A 25308-nucleotide genomic window follows, 5' to 3' on the forward strand; every position below is an offset into this window, starting at 1 on the left:
TTCAAGTGAGAACATATTTAATGTACATTGTTACTTATTTTCTGTTTTATTCAATGCAGAAAAAAGGGTTTTAAAGTGGTACCTTACATGCCTGATCAATAAAGTGGTCCCAAACTAATGTAACATGATATTTGTTTATCGATGTGTATTAGCAGAGACAGTAAAACGCGAAGAATAACCAGTTTCTGCATGGTGTTAGTTGTCAGCCTGGGCCAGGATGGTGCTGTTGCTGTTGGAGTACAGGTTATCTGGTTATTCTTCATGTTTTACTGTCCCTGGTAATATACACTGAAGAGCCAAAGAAACTGGTACACCTGCCTAATATTGTGTAGGGCCCTTGCAAGCATGCAGAAGTGCCACAACACAATGTGGCATGGACTCGACTAATGTCTGAAGTAGTGCTGGAGGGAACTGACACCGTGAATCCTGCAGAGCTGTCCATAAATCTGTAAGAGTATAAGAGGGTGGAGATCTCTTCTGATCAGCACGTTGCAAGGCATCAAAGATATACTCAATAATGTTCATATCTGGGAAGCTTGCTCGCCATTGGAAGTGTTGAAATTCAGAAGATTGTTCCTGGAACCACTCTGCAGCAATTCTGAATGTGTGAGGTGTCACATTGTCCTGCTGGAATAGCCCAAATTCGTCAGAATGCACAATGGACATGAATGGATGCAGGTGATCAGGTGATGTTTACGTATGTGTCACCTGTCAAAGTCATTTCTAGATGTACCAGGGGTCCCATATCACTCCAAATGCACATGCCCCACACTCTTACAGAGTCTCCACCACCTTGAACAGTCCCCTGCTGACATGCAGAGTCCATGGATTCATGACCTTGTCTCCACATCTGTACACATCCATTCGCTGTCTCCATACCCGTACACATCCATCCACTCAATACAATTTGAAACAAGACTTGTCCGACCAGACAACATGTTTCCAGTCATCAACAGTCCAATGTCAGTGTTGATGGGCCCAGGCTTTGTGTCATGCAGTCACCAGGGTACACGATTGGGCCTTTGGCTTCGAAAGCCCATATCAATGATGTTTCATTGAATGGTTTGCACACTGACACTTGTTGAAGGCCCAGCATTGAAATCTGCAGCAATTTGTGGAAGGGTTGGACTTCTGTCACATCAAACGATTCTCTTTAGTCATCGTTGGTCCAGTTCTTGCAGGATTTTTATACAGCCACAGTGATGTCGAAGATTTGATGTTTTACTGGATTCCTGATGTTCACGGTACACTTGTGAAATGGTCGTATGGGAAAATCCCCACTTCATTGCTACCCTGGAGATGCTGCGTCCCATCGTTCATGCGCCGGCTATAACACCATGTTCAAACTCACTTAAATCTTCCAGAATGAGATTTTCACTCTGCAGCGGAGTGTGCGCTGATATGAAACTTCCTGGCAGATTAAAACTGTGTGCCCGACCGAGACTCGAACTCGGGACCTTTGCCTTTCGCGGGCAAGTGCTCTACCATCTGAGCTACCGAAGCACGACTCACGGCCGGCACTCTGCAGAGTGAAAATCTCATTCTGGAAACATCCCTCAGGCTGTGGCTAAGCCATGTCTCCGCAATATCCTTTCTTTCGGGAGTGCTAGTTCTGCAAGGTTCGCAGGAGAGCTTCTGTAAAGTTTGGAAGGTAGGAGACGAGGTACTGGCAGAAGTGAAGCTGTGAGTACCGGCCGTGAGTCGTGCTTCGGTAGCTCAGATGGTAGAGCACTTGCCCGCGAAAGGCAAAGGTCCCGAGTTCGAGTCTCGGTCGGGCACACAGTTTTAATCTGCCAGGAAATTTCACTTAAATCTTGATAATCTGCCATTTTAGCAGCAATTTCCGAACTAACAACTGCGTCACACACTTGTTGTCTTCTACAGGCATCGATGACCACTGCGCCACATTCTGCCTGTTTACATATCTCTGTATTTGAGTACGCATGCCTATACCAGTTTCTTTGGCGCTTCAGTGTATATTGATAAAACAGATATGTCACTAGACTAATTTGGGATTTCTGTATTGAATGTGTGTGTGTAAAATTCCATTTTTGAATAATACAGAAAATAAATAACAATGTATCTATCTTGAAGCCATTTGGAATAGAGCATATGTCTATATTAATTGTTTTCTTCAATTTTTTTTCTCCTTTCCTGTCATATCCATGAATATTGACCATTCCCCCTGACCCCGTGTATAATGATACACCAGAGATTTCAAAACCGCATTTTAAACTGCAAAATATTTCCAGAGCAGAAGTGAAGTCTGGCCGTAATGTATTGTTATTAACTGCAGATTAAACTGAAAAAACTGCAGAAATGTAAGGAATTATGGGGATGGGACCATTATAAGTTGAAAAAACCAGTGGTTACGGAGAGTTTTTGAGGGGAGGATTATGTAATGATTGACTGAAATAGAGAAAAGGAATACAATAGGAGATGAATGGGTAACTTTGGAAGACAAATTGGTGAAGACAGCAGAGGATTGATGAGACAAAAAGACAATGCTCAGTAGAAATCTTTAGATGACACAAGAGATGACTGACAAAAGGAGGAAATATAAAAATACACCAAATGAAGCAGGAAAAAAGGAGGCACAGGTAGAGGAGAAATGCGAGGCTGTAGATGCATGCATGACTATGGGAAAGAGAGATGCTCCCTATTGGACAAATACATATCAAAAACATACACACATTTGGGGAGAAGAGAAGCATATCAAGAGCTCAGATGGCAAATCAGAACTAAGCAAAAAAGGGAAGGCGAAAAGATGGAATAAATATATAGAATGGGTGTACGCAGGAAACAGATTTGAAGACAATTTTAGGGAAAGGGAAGAGGAAGTAGATGAAGATGAGGCAGGAGATATGATATTGCAAGAGTTTGACCGAGCACTGAAGGACCTAAATCAAAACAAGACACTTGTAGTAAATGACATTCCCTCAGAATTATTGAGAGCCTTAAGAGACTGAAATATTCTCCCTGGTGTGCAAGATATAGGAGACAGGGAAATACCTTCAAACCTCAAGAAGTATGTAATAATTCCATTTCTAAAGAAAAGTGCTAATAGGTGTGAATATTACAGAACTATTAGTTACAAAATACTGACACATTTTATTTACAGAAGAATGGAAAAACTGGTAGAAGCTAACCCCTGGAGAAAATCACCTTGGGTTCTGGAGAAATGTAGGAATACACAAGGCAATACTGACCCTGTGGCTTACCTTACAAGCTAAGGCTGTAGAAAGGTAAACCTGTGTTTATACATTTGTAGATTTAGAGAAGCCTTTTCAGAATGCTAACTGGAATATGTCATTTGAAATGCTGAAGGTGGCAGGGATAAATTACAGGGAGCAAAAGGTTATCAACTTGTACAGAAACCAGACTGCAGTTACATGAGTTAAAGAATGTAGGAAGTAATTGAGAAGAGAATGAGACAGAGTTGTAGCCTATCCTTGACTAGAAGAAGGGATCAGTTGGTAGGGCATATTCTGAGGCATCAAGAGATCACCAATTTAGTATTGGAGGGCATCGTGGAGGGAAAAAATTGTAGAGGGAGACCAAGAGATGAATACACTAAACATATTCAGAAGGATGTAGGTTGCAGTAGGAACTAGGAGATGAAGAAGCTTGCACAGGATAGAGTAGCATGAAGAGCTGCATCAAACCAGTATCTGGACTGAAGACCACAACAACAACAAAGTTTGATGATGACACTGTAATTGTGTCAGAGACTGCAAAGGTATTGAAAGGGTAGTTGAATGGAATGGATTATGTCTTATAAAGAGGTCATAAGATGAATATCAACAAAATTGAAATGAGAGTAATGGAATTTAGTAGAATTAAATCTGGTAATGATGGGGAATGATGCAGAAATTAGAGTAGGAAACGAGATACTGAAAGTAGTAGATAAGTTTTGCTGTTTGCCTAGAAAAGTATTTTGACAAAGGCTGAAGTAGAGAAGATATAAAAAGCAGATTGGCAATGGTAAGGAAAGCATTTCTGAAAAAGAGAAATTTGTTAATATTGAATATAAATTTAAATAGTAGATAAGTCTCTTCTGAAGGTATTTGTGCTGAGTATAGCCTTATCTGGAAGAGAAATGTGGATGATAAAACAGTCCACATGAGAAAAGAATAGAAGCTTTTGAAATGTGGTGATACAGAAGAATGGTGGAAATTAGTTGGATAGATTGAATAACTAATGAGGAGATACTTATTCAGATTGTGAATAAAAGGAATCTATGGCACAGTTAGACTAAAAATAAGGGATTAGTTGATAGGATATATCCAGAGACATCAAGGAATTGTCAGTTTGGTGATGGAGGGAAGAGTAGGGGTATAAAAATTGTAGATGGATGCCGAGGTTCAAATGGATGTAGATTGCAGTAGTTATGCAGTGCTGAAGAGGCTTGTATAGGATAAATTCCTGTAGAGATGTGCATCAAACCAGTCTTTGGACTGATGACCACAACATTAAACAATATATTACCATGACTGTTGCCCTACCAAAAGTCATGGAGTCCATAGCCAACCAAATTTTCTGACTGTTATCAGTATGCTACACTGGCTATGACAGCCAGCGAAGCAGATGGTCATCCTTCAGGAAATGTGAATAGATACTTCTTGGTGATAATACTCAATGCTTGTCACTGCTCAACAGTTTTGTTGTTAACTATTGACAGTAAAGGAGATAGGGTCTGCTACCGCATATTCAGAACACCATGTTAGCAGAGTGAACCTGGCAACAGTGTGCTCAAAAAGTTAGTGTGCCTTAGATCAGTGGGGAGAGCAGTAGTTATAATTTATTATATGATCTTCATAAAACATAGATAACTATATATGAAATCTTCGGAATGTCAAACTTATGTAGATGAAATGTCCATCATGATTAAGAAACTGCTGATCTCCCAGAAAGACTGTGGCTCAGCTTGTGGACAGTGATGTGGATAGCAAATTGTCTGCTACATATTTCATGTGTTCAGTGTAAACTATCTGATTATTCCCACTGCCTCTGAGCTAAATGCAAAAAATAGCTGTAGATGCTCTTAGCATTCTTACAATTATTCACTGTAATAAACTGCTTTGTTGTGTGCATAGGTAAATTAAATTTCCGCTCGACATTTGGTGACCTCAGGTTTCCAAATCATGCATCAGAATGATCGCATCACACACTGGAAAAATTTAATCACGCGCCAGAATGACAAAACACACCTTATTAAAGTTTTCGCATCAACAGCACCACGCAGAATCAATCATGAACAACGTCATGTAATTAGCGCATACAATGACAAACATTAGAATCCTGCAAGCACTGACTTAGCAGCAGCAAATGCGATTCTTAACTCAATGGTGGTGAAATCCCCACTGCTATGGTCAGATAATCCAGTGCTGTGATTCGCCCAACTTAAGAGCCAATTTGTCGTGGCCCACATCACCTTGGGCAATATTAAATACAGTTGTGTGGTGGCTGCACTTAACGAGCAGATGACTGTGGAAGTACAAGACATAATAGCTTCGCTGACAAGCACTGAAAAATACACCTCTATCAAGCGTGCGCTTGTTGCAAATGGCAGCTAAGCGGCTTGAAAAATTTCGCTCCACTGAAGAACTCGGTGACCGTATACCGACTCATCTAGTTCCTTCTTCACATGCTGGCAGGCAATGTAATTAGGTGGAATATATGGCTGTTGCTCATACCTGTGGATGCACAAAAATTACTCACAGTTTGCACTGTTGACCTCATTCAAACTGCTGGCTGAATAGTCAAGGCGTGTCCATCGTCAACTTTCTCACCAGAAAAGAGACTTCTCTGGGAACACTGCAAGCATAAGTAGCTGAACTGTAAGCAAGTCTCAGCCCTACAAATACGGCACTCCACGTGTGTCACAATGGCAATGCTCATCCAGCAGAAAGAGGAGTTTGCCCACCAGGGAGAATATCTGCTGGTATCACAAAAACTTTGGAGCTGAAGCTCAAAAGTGTCAGCCACCTAGAACGCTACCAGAAATCAGTAGCGACAGCGACTGGTTTCAGCAGGACAGCCTTCAACTATTCATAACAGAGCACTCTACCAAACTCAACTTTTTTGCTGATACAGGTGCTGATCTCTCAGTTTACCCTTCTTCTAGTCATCCACAGCAGAATACCTGTATACTGCAAATGGATCTTCCATCAAAAATTATGGCTACATCAAATTACATCTGAATTTCAGTCCTTGACATGAATTAATATGGAGATTCATTGTTGCTGATGTGCTGTACCAAATAGTTGGAATGGACTTTGTATCTTTTTACAGTCTCTCCCAGATCTTCACAATCAATACCTGTTTGATTCTACAACACCGTTATCTAGTCATGGGCATCATGCCAACCATGATGGCATCAAATTGTGTGCTGGTGATTCATCATTCAGTGTCCTGCTTCATCAGTTCCCTGAATCATCGCTAAGACACTCAATGGTAGTATTGTCAGTTCACACACAACCTTAAAACTAAAATGTGCAAAGCAAAAGTTCTCTTTTACGTTAGCACAAGGGATCTGTCACCCTTCAAATAGTAGCTTGGCCTCTTTACTCCATATAGTCCCCAAGAGGAATAATGGCTGCATCCGTAAGCCAACTGGCATCAACTTACTTCCAGAACAATACGTGATTATTATACTGTGCCACATACAGAAGAGTTTGCTACGCACATTCATGGTAAGATGTTCTTCATGATTGACCCTGGGCTTTTTTTATCATTTTACCTATTGCAATGGAAGATATACCAAAACCACTGTTTGCACTCCATTCAGACTGTATAAATTTGTGTGAATGCCATTTGGACTGTGTAGTGCCTCCTAGACTTTACAGAACTCCATGAATGAAGTAAGACTTACAGGTTTGTTACATCTACATCGAGGACTGGCTTGCATTGTCATTCAGCAAGTCAGAGCATCTAGCACAGCTGTAGCAACTATTCACTAGACTACAAGAATATGGTTTATTGTTTATCCTCCCAAAATGTGTCTTCAGAGCAATTGAAATAAAATTCTTAGGTTGTCTTATCAGCACACAAGGAATCCTGCCACCTTCAGAGAGAGTGGAAGCTGTTTCTCGGTTCCACTGCCCACTAAAATACAAGAATTATATCGTTTCTGGGGCTTGCTAACTTTTATTGATGTTTTGTGAGCAATTGTGTGTTGTTGGCAGCACTTCTCAATGAAATACGAAAACATTCACCTAAGCCTGGAGACACACTACATGGACTGATGAAAAAAGCATGATTGGCCAAATTAAAAGCTGCAATTGCAAAGGTTGCATTGTTAGCTCATCCTCTTCCTGATGCACCTCTCGCAGTTGTGTCAGGTGCATCATCAGCTGAAATTGGAGCCATGTTACAACAAAGTGTGCAACACAGTTGGCGACCTCTAGCTTTCTTCAGCTAGAAATGATCACCTTCACAAGCAGATAGGTCAACATATAACAACAAATGCCATGTGGCATATGCCTCAGTAAAAAAGTTTAAGCATATGCTTGAAGGGAGACATTTTATGATTCTTGTAGGCCATAAACCACAAGTGTATGCTTTCTGTCAGATTAGATTAGATTTACTTTCATTCCAATTGATCCGTAGTGAGGAAGTCCTCCAGGATGTAGAACATGTCAGAAAAACAACAATACATGACAAATATTTACAACTAAAACAAATAAGCTTTTGTACCATTCCACAGGTCCCAAGTGGAATGATCGTCACTTTTTAATGAACATTATATGAAAGAGTCATTTTACAAATACTGATGCACTGAATTTAAAATAAAAAAGTTTATTTATTTATTTATAAGGTAATAAACTTGCAATACAACTACTATAATACTTATTTACAATGAACACATTACTGCACTGAAATGGTGCAGAAGTTAGATTGTACTTACACACACACACACACACACACACACACACACACACAAATTTTCAGTGAACACATTACTGCACTGAAATTGTGCAGAAGTTATATTGTACTTATATACAAATCAGTTGGTTTTACTGAGAAATTCATCAATGGAGTAAAGGAGTTGGCCACCAATAAATCCTTTAGGCTTCTCTTAAACTGAATTTCATTGGTTGTTAAGCTTTTTATAGCTGCTGGCAAGTTATTGAAAATGTGTGTTCCTGAATAATGCACACCTTTTTGTGCAAGACTAAGTGACTTTAAATCCTTGTGAAGATTATTCTTATTTCTAGTATTGATTCCATGAATTGAGCTGTTGGTTTGAAAAAGTGATATATTTTTAATGACAAATTTCATTAAGGAATAAATATATTGGGAAGCAGTAGTTAGTATCCCTAGTTCCCTAAACAGGCTTCTGCAAGATGTTCTTGAGTTCACACCACATATAACTCTTGCTGCACGTTTTTGTGCCCGGAAAACTTTAGCGTGGCTTGATGAATTACCCCAAAAATTAATCCCATATGACATTATGGAATGAAAGTAAGCATAGTATGCCAGCTTTTTCATTTTTATATCCCCTATGTCTGACACAATTCACATTGCAAATAGAGATTTGTTAAGACGCTTCAGCATTTCTGTGGTGTGCTCCTCCCAGTTGAATTTATTATCAAGCTGTAATCCCAAGTATTTAACACTGTCCACTTCTTCTATCTGCTTGTCGTCGAATGTTAGGCATATACTCGTGGTACACCCCTTACAAGTTCTGAAATGCATGTAGTGTGTTTTTTCAAAGTTTAGTGACAAAGAATTGGCTAGGAACCAGTGATTAATGTCCACAAATATTTTATTAGCTGATCGTTCTAAGACTACACTTGATTTTCTATTTATTGCAATGTTTGTATCATCGGCAAACAAAACGAACTTGGCATCTGGTAATGTTACTGATGGAAGGTCATTGATATACACAAGAAAAAGTAAGGGGCCCAAAATGGAACCTTGTGGAACCCCACATGTAATTAGTTCCCAGTTGGATGATGCCTGATAGCTTGATACATGTCTCTTTCGTAATAGCGCCCTTTGTTTCCTGCCAGAGATATAAGATTTGAACCATTTTGCAGCATTTCCTGTTACACTATAATATTCTAATTTATTTAAAAGGATATTGTGATTTACACAGTCAAATGCCTTTGACAGATCACAAAATATACTAGTTGCCTGCAATTTTTTGTCTAATGAATTAAGCACATTTTCACTGTAAGTGTAGATAGCTTTCTCAATATCAGAACCCATTATAAATCCAAACTGTGACTTTGACAGTATGTTATTTTAGATAAGATGGTTATAAAGCCGATTGTGCATTACTTTTTCTAAAATTTTTGAGACTCCTGGCAACAGTGAAATTGGACAGAAATTTGATGCTGTTTCTTTATCTCCCTTCTTAAACAGTGGCTTAACTTCAGCATATTTCAACCATTCAGGAAATATTCCACTGATAAACGATTGGTTACACGGATAGCTTAATATGTTACGTAGCTCAGAATCACATTCTTTAATTAACTTTGTTGATATTACATCATACCCACTAGATGGTTTTTGATTTTAAAGATTTTAAGATGGATTATTTCTGCTGGGGTAGTGAGGGTCAAATTCATATTATGGAAGTTACTTGAAATGTCTGGTCTGAGGTATTCCATAGCAGCATCTACCGAACCTGACAACCCCATCTTTTCAGTAATAGTTATAAAATGTTTGTTAAAAGTTCTGCAACACTATACACATTTGTCACCAATGTATCATTTACTCTTAATGCTATTTGTTCCTCTTCATGTCTGGTTCTACCGGTCTCCTCCTTCACTATAACCCATATTGTCTTTATTTTGTTATCTGATATGACTATCTTTTCCTTGTAATATATTTGCTTTGATGTCCATATTACAGTCTTTAATATTTTGCAGTATTTCTTGCAATGTGCTATAGCATCAACATCGGAACTGTTTCGGACTGACAGATACAGTTTTCTTTTTGTTTTACAAGATACCTCTATTCCTTGAGTAATCCATGGCTTCTTTGTAGACTTTGCTCTAACCTTGGTAAGTTTTGGAGGAAAACAGTGTTCGAATAAGGTAAGCACTTTATTAGCAAAAGTGTTATATTTTTCATTCATGCCATGGGCACTGTAAACATCAGTCCAGTGAATGTCTCTGAGGAGTGTCCCAAAATAATCAATTTTTGGGTTATTGATTACCTTCTTGAGCTCAGATGTAACAGATTTTATATCCTGTTCAGTATTAACATTTAACAGAAGGAACTGCATGTCATGATCTGAGAGGCCATTGACTATTGATTTTGTAATATAATTTTGTTCATTGGACTTTTCTATAAAGACATTATCAATGGCTGTTTGTGAGCAATTGGCTACCCGGGTGGGGAACTTTACAGTGGGACTTAAGTTGAATGATAGTGTTACTAACTCAAATAAGTTCTTATTGGGAGAGAGTTTAAGGAAATCTACATTGAAATCATCAGCAACCACTATTTCTTTGTTTTTGCTTGTTAAACGGGCCAGTACAGCTTCAAGGTGGTTTACGAACAGATTAAAGTGACCTGCAGATGCGCGATATACACTTAATATTATGAAGGATTTTTTGTGAAATTCGACTTCTGTTGCACATTCCTCCAAATGCTGTTCTAGGCAAAATTTATGAATGTCTATGTTCTTAAATTTATGACAGTTCCAGATGAATGTGGCAACTCCTCCTTTCTCCATTTCTGATCTACAAAAGTGAGATGCTAAGCTAAACCTTGTAACACTTAAAAGTTGTATACCGATGGTCACATGATGTTCAGAGAGGCAGATTATGTCAGCTAGGTTTGAAGACTCTAAGTCATCTATGCAGATAGTTAATTGATTAGGGCCTAATTTTATTTCTCAGTCCTCGAATATTTTGATGCAATAGAGATAGCTGACATTTCACATTGACTGAGTTAAAATTGGGTAGAGTTAAAATATCTGCTGACTGTTGAAAATTCTTAACCAATAGCTATTTCTGCTGATGTAATAAGCTAGAATTATGTTTTTTGGTTTCTTTCTCAAACTAAAGGTTTGTCTCAGTTCAAACCTCTCTTAAAATTTGGTTTCTTTCTGTCCTCCCTACCCTAAGAAAGGGTCTTTTCTGAACCTTATAACCATTGGTATTTTACCACTCATGACAGTGCCTCCCCTCTTTAACTTTCCGCTATTTTTCCAGACAATTTACCCTTCCCCTTCCTGTTGAGGCGAAGACCATGCCTAATATAATCCCACCTATTGAGAGAATCAACAGGAACCACACCAATGTGTGGCCCTGCACCCGACATAAGCAGCTGTTCCAGCTCCAAATTAACTCTTTTGACAGAAGAGTTCAAATGAGGTCAGTCATGGCAGCCAAGAACAGATACAAACTCAACACTAGTATGCTTCGATGCTGATGCAATCTTTGCCAGGTCACACTCTATACTGTACCCTGGATCTCTGTCAGTATTGTTACCTGCTCCACCCACTATAACCACAGTGTCTTCCTTAGTAAAACCTTTGCAAAGTGATCCTAAATCCTCTTTCACCTGCTCCAGACCAGCACTAGGTTTAAAAAAAATTGGTGACTTGATATTCTGATCCTAGTTCATCCTGCAAAAGTTGGCCAACACCTCTTCCATGGGAACTACCTAACAACAACACTTTCTCTCTCTTTACTGATTTCCCTACATTCTTACTTTTCAATCTGCTGCTGAAAGTTTGTTGTGCCCTGTCTACACCTGCAACTGCTTGAGGCTCACCAGCTTCTAACTGAAGCAACAGGTAAAATCTATTTTCCACATTCATCATAAAGCTGTCAGACAAAGTTCTAGGCCTGTTCCTCCTGTTGCCTGTTGCCACTTCCCACGTCTCTTTACCCTTCTCCCTCCTTAACCTGTCAAGATCTCCCCTGGCGTTGTCTAACTGAGCCTGAAGGGCAGCAATTTTCGCCTCCTGTTCTAGTATCTTCCTATCTCTACTACAAATCCTACTCTCTACTACAAAGCTAGACAAGGCATCACCCCAACAATTATGGCATCTGCACTTCATTGTGCAATCTACTGCAGATATTCAGCACATTTGTGATGAGCAGAATTGACCAGCAGCTGCAATATCTCGCATTGACGCCATTGTGAAGGAACTTGACTTCGACACGTTTGCCAACACCCAGGAAGGAGACTGCGACCTGAAGGCGTGCCTTGAAATACCATCAGGCTACAGCTCCAATGTATCAAGATTCCAGGCTTGAATGTAGCACTGTACTGTGACATATCAACACCACATGCATGACCATTCGCTACACCAGATTTTCGCAAACAAGCAATTTCGTTTCTTGGTAGTCTCTCTCATTCGGAAGTAATGGCTGCTGTACAACTGGTGAAGAAGGCACTTGCTTTGCCAAACATTGAAAAAGACTGTTAGCTATTTGTTCACCAGTGCAATGCTAATCAGTGCAACAAAGTAACTCGGCATGTAACAGCTTCACTTTGTGCCTTCACCTAAGTTAACACTTTGAGCACATCCACAATAACTGGACCTTTGCCATGGTGAGAAGGGCCAGTATTATCTGACAGTGATAGACAATTTCTCTTGTTGGCCAGAAATCTATCCTATGCAAGACGCAATGGCATCAAGTGTAGCCATGACCTCCTTCCATGAGTGAAACCCACACTTCATTGTTCCTCTCTGTGTCAGTATTGATCAGAGTGAGCAGTTCAAGCCAGCAACGAACATGCACTTCGTTGTTTCTCTCCATGTCAGTATCAATAATGGTGAGCAATTCAAGCCACATCTCTTTAAAGCAGTCTCAGCATTGCTAGGCATGAGCTGTATTCAAATCTGTGCATACTGCCCCGATGCTAATTGTCTTGTGGAAAGGCTTCATCGGCAGTTGCAGGCCTCACACGGATGCTGTGCCGCAGAACCTTTGGCTGACAACCTACCTATTTTTCTACTAGACGTGTGGACTGCTTTCAAAGAAGAGCTCAATGCAACAATGACTGAATTAGTGTACAGGTAGACACTTTAACTACCACGAGAGTTCTTTACCAGCATATCAAACAGTGTTACTTAAGCCTCGGTCTTTGTGCAACATCTTCACTTGTGGAATCTCAAGCTCCATACTGCCATTTCAAAAAAACATTCTACCCTACAACCATTTGTTTTCTGTGACTTAAAGTCATGGAAACATGTTTTCGCCTAACACAGTGGTATTCAAACACATCTCCAGTCACCATATGGTGGCCCATACACAGAATTAGCATGAAACGACAAAAGATTCAGTGTCAGTATCAATGGCTGTTCCGTCACAATATTGACTGACAGACTCAAGCCAGCCTTTACACCAGCTAACACGAAGATGCTACCTATGTGTAATTCCTCAAAGAGACTGGACACACTTAGTCTCCCACCACTACCACCCATGCCTCCAAGTGAACCTCAAGTCACAACTTGTTTTAGGTGCCACAAACATTTCAGCTGACAGTATTGTTGACACTAGGGGAGGAGTGGTATGGACAGTGAATCGTCTGCTGCGTATTTCATATGTGTTGTGCAAACACTCTGATTCTTTGCATTGCCTTGGAACTAAAAACAGGGGATAGATATAGACACTCATAGAAATCTTGCCCTTACTCGTTGTAACTAACTGTCATATTGTCGGCATAACTAAATTGTATTTTCACATGACAAGCTCATACAGAGGCTCAGTATACTCTCTAGAATTGCATCATTCTCGTCATTTGTTTCCTTGTCTATGATCTGGCTCAGCACAGAGAAATCCTCATGTGGAGAACTCAAAAGATCCTACATTAAAAAGTAAAGGAGCAGTTCATAAAAAAGGTATGTTTTCATACATTCTACTCACTTACAGTCAGGCCTGACGATCTAGTGGTAAAGCGGGTGCCTGGAAACAGAGAGGTTATGAGAGAATCCTGGTTGAGCCATAGAAGTCTTTCAGTTGTCTTTAACACAGACTTCATCTCTTGATGATGTGAAGAACGTCATGTGTTTTGGATTCCATGTTAAACTGTAGGTCTCCTGTCCCCGATATACTGGAGTAGGTTAGACACATGCAAGGCATCAAGGTGGCGTCCAATTGAAAGACTTGCAATAGACTGTTAATCCACTTGAAATTATTACTTCCGCACTTACTAAAATGCCTTCAGACATTTGTGATCAGTGACTTGTAGACATATTTTCTGTTGTATGAAAATTCCTCAAATTTGAACAGATGTTGCTCCTCATAGTATTAAAAATTAGAACAAAATTTTTTTTTCTTCTTAAAATATACAGCAAAATCATGTGAAGAAATTGTTTTTTTTTTTCATCATTTAATTTTAACCTGCACTGTTTGAAGAGTGTGTCACACTGTTATATTGATTCATGTATTTGATTCATGTATTATAATAATAGAGCTTTTAGAACTAGGGAACTGTTAGTTTGTTTGTTATATGTGGCAGTTTTTGGTACTTATTCTTCATTTGATCCATGCATGTTCAGACTGATAAACATATTGTTGTGAATTTTAACATATTATTATTGTTATTTTTAGCAGGGTCAGCAGTCATCTGACATTTATCTCTCCGAATCATCATCAGATAGTTCGGATGAGTCAGGCGCAGAAGGTCATCAGAAAGCTACAGAATGTTCTCCATCTTATAATAATGGTAAGATTTTAGCCTTAAAAGTGGTGATAAGCCAGCAGACTGGTGAGTAATTTGCTTCTTTTACTGATTCTATTTGTTGACAAGTAACATTGGTACGAGATTTCCTCTGCTGTACACCATACTGTCATGTGGATTATGTAGAGATAATTTCCACTGTATCTGGTTCAGGACTTGGCAAAACTACCAATTTGCACAAAAAAACCAGTCATTAATCATCATACACCTTGTAAAAGATATTTGTGGCTCCGCATTTGAGAACCCCATTGCACTAGCGTGAGGAGAAAGAGTTTATTAGGTATGAGAAGCTCTGTTACTAATGTACCTCTCTTGTATTATTATCTGGCTGCAATAACTTAAGAAATTAAAGTTGCAATAATACCAGTACCTAGTACTCTACACCAAGTGCCATGTAGTGACTCATAGCAAATAAATGTAAAGTCTGCTTGTAAAAGATTTGGCACATTGTGTTTAGTTAACAGGTGAATGTCGACAGGGGAGATGGATGGACTACAGACTTTTGTTATTCATTACCAAATATTCATGCAGTTCTAGAAATGATTGTGATTCTACTAAACCACAGGTTTAGCCTAGTCTGTTACATGGCCAGGTTGAATGGCAAATACTGTGACATTAGCAATCATTGCTTAACTAAGGTTTATTTCTTTGACACATTGTTCATGGCAAATTCTACTATAGTGTTTACTGCAATGATAGTTTTGGCATTATCTTATAGCTGAGGCAAATGTGAACCTTTGCGTGTCTCTTTGTGAAAATAAGTTTCTTTTTTCCCTGTTGTTTCCTTGTATACATTGTGACTTACCAGTAATAACGCTTCTTACTAAATAAATCCCTGAAATAAGATTACTCACTGCAAAAATAGTTGTAACCTATGCTCCTTCAGTCAATTGTCCAGGCATTGGCAAGTAATGTGAAATTTTAAATAAAACATTTGGTAATAAAATCAGGATAATGATTAAAAAGGTAATACTTTTCTGAATAACTGACAAAAATGACACCATAGAGTTTAAGCTGAATGAACTAATTCAGTCAGTCAGCCAAACACAGAAATTGTGAAGAATGGTGGACCTTCAATAATTCATTCACACATGAAATAAAATAATAATAACTGTCAAATGCAGTTACACTTGTGTATCTGCATAATTAGAATGGTAGCAGATTCCCCAATTAGTGGTTAAACATCACTGGTATACAAAAAGCAGTCTCATATTATTTAATTAAACATAAAATAGTCACCAGCTCATAAGTACATAAAGTCCACTACAGCTCTCAAAGTCATGAGCAGATTCTCTCATTCTATCCAGTATTAATTCCAAATGCAACCAAAATAAGTTAAAGTTCAATGCAGCACATCCCTGGTATCTGCGAAATGCTGAAGTTCCGCTCAACTATTGGAGGCTAAGCCCCACTTAGCTTAGAATATTTCTAAGTACACTATGTGATCAAAAGTATCCAGACACCCCCAAAAACATATGTTTTTCATATTAGGTGCAGTGTGCTGACATCTACATCTACATCCACATCCACATCCATACTCCGCAAGCCACCTGACGATGTGTGGCGGAGGGTACCCTGAGTACCTCTATCGGTTCTCCCTTCTATTCCAGTCTCGTATTGTTCGTGGAAAGAAGGATTGTCGGTATGCTTCTGTGTGGGCTCTAATCTCTCTGATTTTATCCTCATGGTCTCTTCGCGAGATATACGTAGGAGGGAGCAATATACTGCTTGACTCTTCGGTGAAGGTATGTTCTCGAAACTTTAACAAAAGCCCGTACCGAGCTACTGAGCGTCTCTCATGCAGAGTGTTCCACTGGAGTTTATCTATCATCTCCGTAACGCTTTCGCGATTACTAAATGATCCTGTAACGAAGCGCGCTGCTCTCCGTTGGATCTTCTCTATCTCTTCTATCAACCCTATCTGGTTGGGATTTCACACTGCTGAGCAGTATTCAAGCATTCTGCGTACTGTTTCCTACTTCCTTTGTTTTCGGATTGCATTTCCTTAGGATTCTTCCAATGAATCTCAGTCTGGCATCTGCTTTACCGACGATCAACTTTATATGATCATTCCATTTTAAATCACTCCTAATGCGTACTCCCATCTACTGCCAGGTACTCCATATCAGTGACCTCAGTAATCATTAGCCATCATGAGAGAGCAGAATGGGGAACTCCGCAGAACTCTCGCACTTCGAACATGGTCAGGTGATTGGGTGTCACTTGTGTCATATGCCTGAACGTGAGATTTCCACACTCCTAAAGATCCCTAGGTCCACTGTTTCCTATGTGATAGTGAGGTGAGATTTCCACACTCCAAAATATCCCTAGGTCCACTATTGCCTATGTGATAGTGAGGTGAAAACGTGAAGGAACACGTACAGCACAAAAGCGTACATGCTGACCTCATCTATTGACTGACATAGATGGCCAACAGTTGAAAAGTTGTAATGTGTAATAGGCAGACCATCACACAGGAATTCCAAACTGCATCAGGATCCACTACAAGTACTATGACAGTTAGGCGGGAGGTGAGAAAACTTGGATTTCATAGTCGAGCGGCTGCTCATAAGCCTTACATTAAGCCGATATATGCCAACCGAGGCCTCGCTTGGTGTAAGGAGCGTAAACATTGGAAAAATGTTGTGTGGAGTGGCCAATCACAGTACAAAATGTGGCGATCCGATGGCAGGGTGTGAGTCTGGTGAATGCGCGGTGAACATCATCTGCCAGCGTTTGTAGTGCTGAGAGTAAAATTTGGAGGCGGTGGTGTTATGGTGTGGTCGTTTTTTTCATGGAGGGGGCTTGCACCTCTTGTTGTTTTGCATGGCACTATCACAGCATAGTCCTACATTGATGTTTTAAGTACCTTTTTGCTTCCCACTGCTGAAGAGCAATTTGGGGTTGGCAATTGCAACTTTCAACATGATCGAGCACCTGTTCATAATGCACAGCCTGTGGTGGAGTGGTTACACAACAGCAACATCCCTGTAATGGGCTGGCCTGCACAAAGTCCTGATCTGAATCCTATAGAACACCTTTGGGATGTTTTGGAACGTGTACTTCATGTCGGGCCTCACCGATCGACATTGATACCGCTCCTCAGTGCAGCACTCCGTGAAGAAGGGGATGCCATTCCCTAAGAAAGCTGTCATCAAGACTAAGGGTAGTCCAATGCCATACTGAATTCCAGCATTACCGATGGAGGGTGCCATGAACTTGTAAGTGATTTTCAGCCAGGTATCCTGATACTTTTTATCACATAGTGCACAGAAGTATTCATGTGGTCACTTGGTGCCAAAAGTCTACCACTTTTACAAGTCTGAAACTGTCTGTTCCAGAATATTTTATCTTAATGCTGATAAGTAAATTCCATTTTGAAAGTCCGCTGCTGCAGCACAGTGGTCAGCATTTGGTGAATGCACAATGTGTGCTGAACTCTGTTGGCAAGCCACAGAAAGCAATATAGAATCGTTTGGTGTGTTTGTATTTTTTTGTGACTATTTGAAAATGCCACTCTATGAGAATCCTGCCAACTGTGAAATACACACTGTAATTTGTTTTCTTAGTATTAAAGGCATGGCAGTGACTGAAATGTATCATCAGTTCAATGAAGTGTATGGAGGAAACATTATGAGTGATGTGCTGGTACAGAAATGATTGAGAGTTTTCAAAGATGGCTGTACAAATGTGCATGATGAGGAACTAAGTACATGACTGTCTGTCATTACTGACAATTTGGTACAGAAAGATGATGAAAAAGTGAGAGAGAACAGATACTTTGTAATTTCAGTGTTAGCTGACGAATTTCCTCACGTGTCGAGAAGTGTGCTTTATGCAATTGTTACAGAATGTGTAAATTATTGAAAGTTTTGCTCATGCTAGACACGGATAATACTGACAGGTGCACAAAAACAAACGTTTAGCCAGTTCTTTGGCTCCCCTAGAGTGATACAGTGAGGAATGTGATGAGTTTTTAAGTCAAATTGTTACATCGGGATCAAAGCAGCAATCCGTGGAATGGCAGATTTCAACATCATCCAAGAAAATCATGTGTACTATGTGATTCTTCAGTTTCTCCCAGTGTATTTGTTGGTCGAACAGCCCATGGGTTACTACTGCCAGTTCATAATGTTCAATGGGCACAATATTTCGGTGACCAGACATGTTGCCACCTTCAGGTATGCTGATGATGGTGACATGTCTGATTGCCGAAATACTGTGCCCATTGGACACTATGGACAGGCAGTACATCTGTGGACTGTTTGATCATGTGTATCGTTTTTTTGAGACAGGAAGAGTGTGTTGCTTGTGGATTTTTTGCCTCGTGGTGACTTAGTGTGAGACCTTAAAAAACTGCACTGTGCATTTCAAAACAAAAGGTGTGGCTTGCTGAGTAAGGGGTCATTTTGCTTCATGACAATGCTCATCCACATGAAACTAATTGAACTCGAGAGCTGATCAAATCATTTAGCTGGGAACAACTTGATCACCCTCCATACATATCTGATATAGCACCCAGTGACTAGCACATGTTCCTGCATTGAAGAGGCATCTGGGTGGTCAGTGTCATGACAATGAGGAAGATGTCAAAACAACTCTATTCAGTGGTTATCTAATCAGGAGGCATATTTCTACAGAGATTGTACTCAAAAGCTGGTTTTATGATATGATAAGTGCCATAATATTGGTGGGAAATATGTAGAACAGTAGATTAAAATAGAAGCTTTCATGTAAAAATAAAATTGCTATGAATAGTGTACTTATTTTTATTTATTTGAACATGGCACTTAAAAAATATGCCTTGTACAGAAGTTCAAGGTGTCCAGCATTCTGAAAAACTCAGTGAATTTTTATATTTTGCTTAAAAACCCTGGGAAAGGCATGGTGTCTCATTTGATTGTGGCCAGAGGCATCTGCTTGACTTGATGAAGTACTGTGCTCACTGTTCACCCTCAACTAGGTGCTGTGGGACCATCCTCCATCGTCATTTTGGCACCCCTCAACACTTCCCCTCACTCAGTCCAACACAGTGGCCAGCCAAACAGACCAGCCTGGCTGAGTCCAGACAAGCTGGTGGAGGTTTGTTGTTGTTGACAGGTAATGGCTTGCACACCTGGCTGTGCTACACTGGTATTTTGTTGTCATGATTTTGTGTGCTATTGGCACAATATTACCAGCAAGGATCTGTATTTGGTGTTGTTTACACTTACATCTGTTCAAATGTACTGCCTTGTTTGCTAACGCGATGTCACCACAAAGACATGGGGTTTTAGGGGGGGTTTGTGGCCTATTTGAGTCCATTTATTTTGACTCAGGGATACGAGGGCATGATAGGTTGGCTTACAGTACATTTTTTGGATAATACCAAAAAATTACTGTTGTATATGTCAACAGCTATCGATTGTATTGCTTTGTGTTCTAATTAGATCTTTAGTGGTAGGCATAAAATAGTGTAATTAGAACATTATCAAGTAGTCATTGGACTTTGGTGTGCAGTTGTTGGTTTAGTTAACATTGAGCTAAAGCCTGCAGTGCAACATGTGGGGACTGTGGAAGTAAGTGCCTGGGGCATGATGGGCGAGGCAACACTTTGTATCATTTCTGTCCTAGGTGGCCAACATTTCCAATGGTGCTATGGGTCTTAGCCAACATAAACTACTTTCAATTACATGCCCGCGAGGAAGATTTCATTGCCTTATGTTGGACCTTCTCAGGGAGATGTAAGCGGGAGTGTGTCGTGGAAGTTGCTCATAACAAAGGGAAAAGTGTAGGTCATGAAATTTTTCATTGGTTTTCTATCTTTGTGAACTGTTGGCCACATCTCAGTATATTGTTTAGGTGCGATCCTATCTAATGTGTATGCTACCTCAGGGCTTACTTGATAAAATGGAAATGTGTGTTCAGTTCTTACTGGAATTTTGGTGACTCACAGAGCACAAGCCTTAAAATTTCAGTTTTTATTCATGCTCTCTGAAACCAACTTGTCGCACAGCAATACAGGCTAACAGGCCTTGTTGAGTCATGCAAGGGCTCAAGGCTACTAGGAGTGTCTAATATCCATGATCATTGCCACAGAAGCCATGGCTCCAGTGCTACTGCATCAGACATAGCCTCTGTGGTGCAGCCTGCACCTTTAAAATACCAGTTTTAATGAAGAAAAGTGGTATTTCTAATTAGCCTCCCCATATTTTTAGTCTGCTACAATACAGGCAGTACATCATGAAATTGTGGTGTGTCCCAGCAATCAGGTGTTACCCCGAGGAAATTGCATCAAGCACCTACTGCAGGAACCTCTGGACAATGGATGACAATGCTGCATTATGTGCAGAGTGATGTCATGATGAAGGCAGAGATCCATTTGTATCTGTTGGCTGCTGTGAGACATCAGTCTCCTCTGGACATTGGCTACTTACCAGATGTGTTCCCAGACAGTAATATTGCTTCCAAAATGCAGCTTCAAAAGCCAAAAGTAAATTATGGCCTTATGTTTGGACTGGAGCTGTTTTTCGCTAAACAACTATAGAAGGTAGTTGCTGCCTGTGATGTGATAGTGCTTGAGTTTGATCTTTTTGTACATTTGTGGAATAGCGTATTGGGCCAGGTTTCGAGCAGGTGCCTCACTTCAGTGTTCTTGAGAAAAAGTGCTGCAAAAGATTAATTGAAGAATTTGAGGCAGGTGCATCCAGTCTGAGGTAAATCTGAAAAGGTAAGTTGTTCTTGTGCCCACGGATGGCACTAATGTTAATAAAGCATTCCTAAGAGAGCTGGGAAGCCAGCTTAGAGTTGAGGATAATCCAGAGGGTCCCATGCTTTTGGACATGTGGCCTACATACAGTGCATAGTGACCTTAAGACAGATTGTACTAGCATTGATTGGAATCTTGTTCAGTTTCTGAGAGCTTTATGTAACCTATTGAAAAATGTTCCCTCCTGCTAAGCTGATTTCAGCAATATTACAGGCACTTGTTTTCCCACAGAAGTTTTGCACTGTTTGGTGGGTAGAAAATAAAGTGTTGTCAATCTGGGCTGTTTAAAAATGCTTAAAGGAAGTAGAAAGAGATTAGAAGGAACAGAAGTACATAAAACCAAAACCTAAGGTCAGTACAGGAATTCCTAACAGTCATAGCTTCCAGTTAATGTGTAAGTCTTTGAGGTGCAACATGCTGATGGTTCAACTCATCTTTTTCAAGACTGTGGCTGCTCTAGTTGAGTTGTTTCTGACTAAATTTCAGTCAGGTGCTTCCTTACCTCCTCTCCTCTATAACTCCCACCAGTCTGTAGTGAGAGAATTCATGCAACCAGAAGTTCGTAGAAAAAAAACCAGCTTCAAGACACATCTGAATGACAACAAACTCAGTTGCAACCTCAGATAAAAAAAATAATCCGGATTAATGTGACATGTAACAGAAAGATATCTTGGCATTACAAAATGTGTGCCTTACATTTGTTAAGAGTATGGTACCCAAAATTGTAAATAAATCTCCTGTGGCTTTTTTATTTATGAATTGCACTCTATGTTCAGTCCCAGAAGTGGCAATTAACGCCAACCATGAGAAGAGACAGTTAACCATAGCCATAGAATTGACGTATCTCACTACCTGAAATTGCTTTGGTGGTCATGAGGCTGTTGCCATTGCCTGTGGGTTCTAGAGTCTTGTAGAGACCATTTCAGTAAAGGAAATCCTCAAAGAATTTGATGGAGATCATGTTCGCATCAGTCAGTTCTAGATGGTGGTCATAGGGTCAAGAGTAGACATGAAAATTGAAGAGATTTTTTGACAGTTGCTTGCAGTCTCTTCCATGCCAGTGCCAGCCTTGAAAGAGGTTTCTCTGACAACTCCATTCTCAATTTGTAACTGTCATAATGCACTTAATACATAGCTTCCAAAATGCACATGGTTTGTACCGTGAAATAGTAGTATAGAGGAGGAAAGCTGAGAAGTCCTCAAAAGAAAATGAGTAGAGAAAAGCTAAAAGCACTATGAACTATAAAAACAAAACTCAAAGAAAGTGTTGAGAAGATGCTTCTCAGATTGAAGTAGTAATTCCATCACTAAAAACTACCTACGTCTGACTTCACTTAATGTCCATGTATGTGTCTGTATGAGACTAGTCTGTAATTTGTTCAAATGGTATTTGGATTTATTCATGAATTTCTATGTAAAAAGTGTAATTTTTTACTGAAACAGATAATGCTCTTTGTTTATATCTGCTCCCAACAGCTGATTTAAATCTTTACGAACAATGTTTCACATCGTTTGCAACCTAGTCTCATTCCACACTGTCCAGTCACGTTAATAGGGCACCTGTCAAAAGCCTGAATATGGTCCCTAAGAGTAGATGCATACTTACATTGATCCATTACACCTTCCAGAATTACAAGATTGGCCAGAGAATGCCATGAGAACATTCCTCCAGACCATAACACTCATGCCCTCAGCCTGGACCCTTGCTTTCAGTTGTTTCATGCCATACACACCAACAGCCTGGTAGAGCACAAAACTAGATTCATCTGAAAAGGCTACCTGTCACCACTCAGTGGTCACCTGCTTGCTTGGTGTGCAAATTCCAGCCTTCGTCACCACTGAACAGCGGCCAACATAAGTGCATGAACAGGTGCCTGCTGCAGAGGCCCATAGACAGCAATGTTCACTGAACGGTCATTGATGAGATACTGTTTGTAGCTCCTTGGTTCATCAGTTCTCCAACAGCTGCACGTCTATTTTCTTGTACACATCTCTGCAGCCATTATGCTGCCCTATCATCTAGGGCCCATGGTGCACCACTGTTGCCTTGGCGCCAGTTTAGCCGTGCATTGTATACTTTAACCACCACAGCACATGAAGAGTTTACAAACTTATCTATGTCGGAGATGCTTCCAACCTTGGCCCTAAAGTCAATGATCATCCCCTTTTGCATGGGAGATGTCATTCTGTTTCTGCATTACAAGGATGACTGCACTGTTTTGTGTTTCATCCAACATGCTTTAAAAACCTGCTATTACTAGTGCTACCACCTGCTGTCTGTGAGTAGCTGTTGCACAGCGACATTGAACATAGCCAGTGGTCAAATTAACATGATTGAACCGTGTACTTTTTCTTTTTGTTCAAATTACATTTACACTTAATTCTACTGTGATATCATGGTAAAAATAAACCATGTTCATTTTAAGTTTCTTTTCTGTTTAACTGAGAAAATAGCCCCCATTATTTTCCTATATGTCATTGACAAAATTTTTAGATTTTGTCATCAAATCAGGATTTGTTAGGGTCTGAGCACAATGGAACTCTGGAAGAATAAAAAAAAATTGGTGTAGAAGACCTGAAAATGTCTTTCTCTCTTAGACCATACACAATTTTCTATATTGAAAAGTTTAAGTATAATCAATTAAAACATGGATTTTGTGTGCAGGAAAGAACAAAATGTTAAAATGTGTAAAACAATAAAGTTGGCCCACCCAACAGATGTGTCCTTTCACACTGTTTTTACTGGTGGTAACAAATCTTATATGCAAATCAACACTTTCAAATAACAAGTATCTTTAATATAAGCTGAATTAATATTTAATTAATTAAACTAAAAATCAAGTAATAATCTAGACATATGTTACATAGCTAAGTAGGGATAGGTATGGGGAATGCCATACTGAATTCATTTGCAGTGTAATTGTGGAGAATATGATGATCTGACACATTTACATAATTAAAAGGCTATAAAATGTAATAATTCAACAAATAAAATGTGTACAAGTGTATGGCTTTCAAGGATGAGTGGTAGTGTCCTAAGCTAAAATCCAATACACTGTTTGTCAAGATTGCGTAGAGTTCAGCAGCCATTAATTTTTAATGGTTTATATAAGAATATCCATTTATTGTGACTACCTAACTTGTATGGTTTTTGTTGTATTTATGATATTAATGTCTCAATAAATGCTCCTCGATGCTGTAACTGGTTTTACGTTACAATGAAACTGTGTTGGGACACAAAAATATGTATCCTAATAAAACATTCCTTTGTTCTGTTGCAGGTAGAGCTAATGCAGTTAAATGCAGATACTCACCAGGTGCACAACTGCTAAATGAAGACCTGCAGCTTTCTGAATCAGGATCAGATGACTGACAAGTTCCATGCTCATTATTACTGTACTGCTTATAATAATGTAGCCAAACTAGACTCTCAGTTTTGTAAGCAAACATTATTGGTACAGTTTCTTTGAACAGTTTCATTTGAGAGTTTTTTCACTCAATTGTTTGTGTGATTATTAAATCATAGTTCCTCTTTACCTGCATATTAAAAAGTGAGAAACTGCACTTCTGTGTTGTAATCTAATATATGAGGACTTTTTTCTACCCATGTTTTTCCCTTCTATTGATGCATAATTGATAGTGTGGAGTATACAATGAGTGATCAAGTATGTGTGTACCTGAACAGATAAAGTAGGCTGTACAGTATTGTGAAGACCTGTTTGCTTGTAGGGAAAGTGACACTCTTTTCTTCCCTCCATTCCTGATTATTGCATTTACACTTAGGAGATGCCATATATTATATGGAAAACTTTATTAAGATCAGTCACAATAAAGAAATTACAATACTTCTTCAGATGCTATGATCCGCCCTAAATGTTATCTCAAAACATATAGTTTCA

General features: G+C 39.5%; 1 protein-coding gene across 3 annotated transcripts in view; it reads left to right on the forward strand.

Moving 5' to 3' along the window:
• Positions 1-24973, forward strand: part of LOC124556714 (ELL-associated factor 1-like) — a 63441-nt gene extending 38468 nt beyond the window's left edge. For 2 of the 3 annotated variants that reach the window (XM_047130701.1, XM_047130703.1), the window contains exons 4-5: positions 14532-14646; positions 24691-24973. In XM_047130701.1, the coding sequence (XP_046986657.1) occupies positions 14532-14646; positions 24691-24782 (207 nt within the window). In that variant the 3' untranslated portion in view covers positions 24783-24973. The remainder of the gene's footprint in view (positions 1-14531; positions 14647-24690) is intronic. The other variant, XM_047130702.1, reaches the window with a different exon arrangement.
• Positions 24974-25308: the final 335 nt, after the last annotated feature.

Source organism: Schistocerca americana, chromosome X, assembly GCF_021461395.2.
Source record: "Schistocerca americana isolate TAMUIC-IGC-003095 chromosome X, iqSchAmer2.1, whole genome shotgun sequence".
Classification (NCBI taxonomy): domain Eukaryota; kingdom Metazoa; phylum Arthropoda; class Insecta; order Orthoptera; family Acrididae; genus Schistocerca; species Schistocerca americana.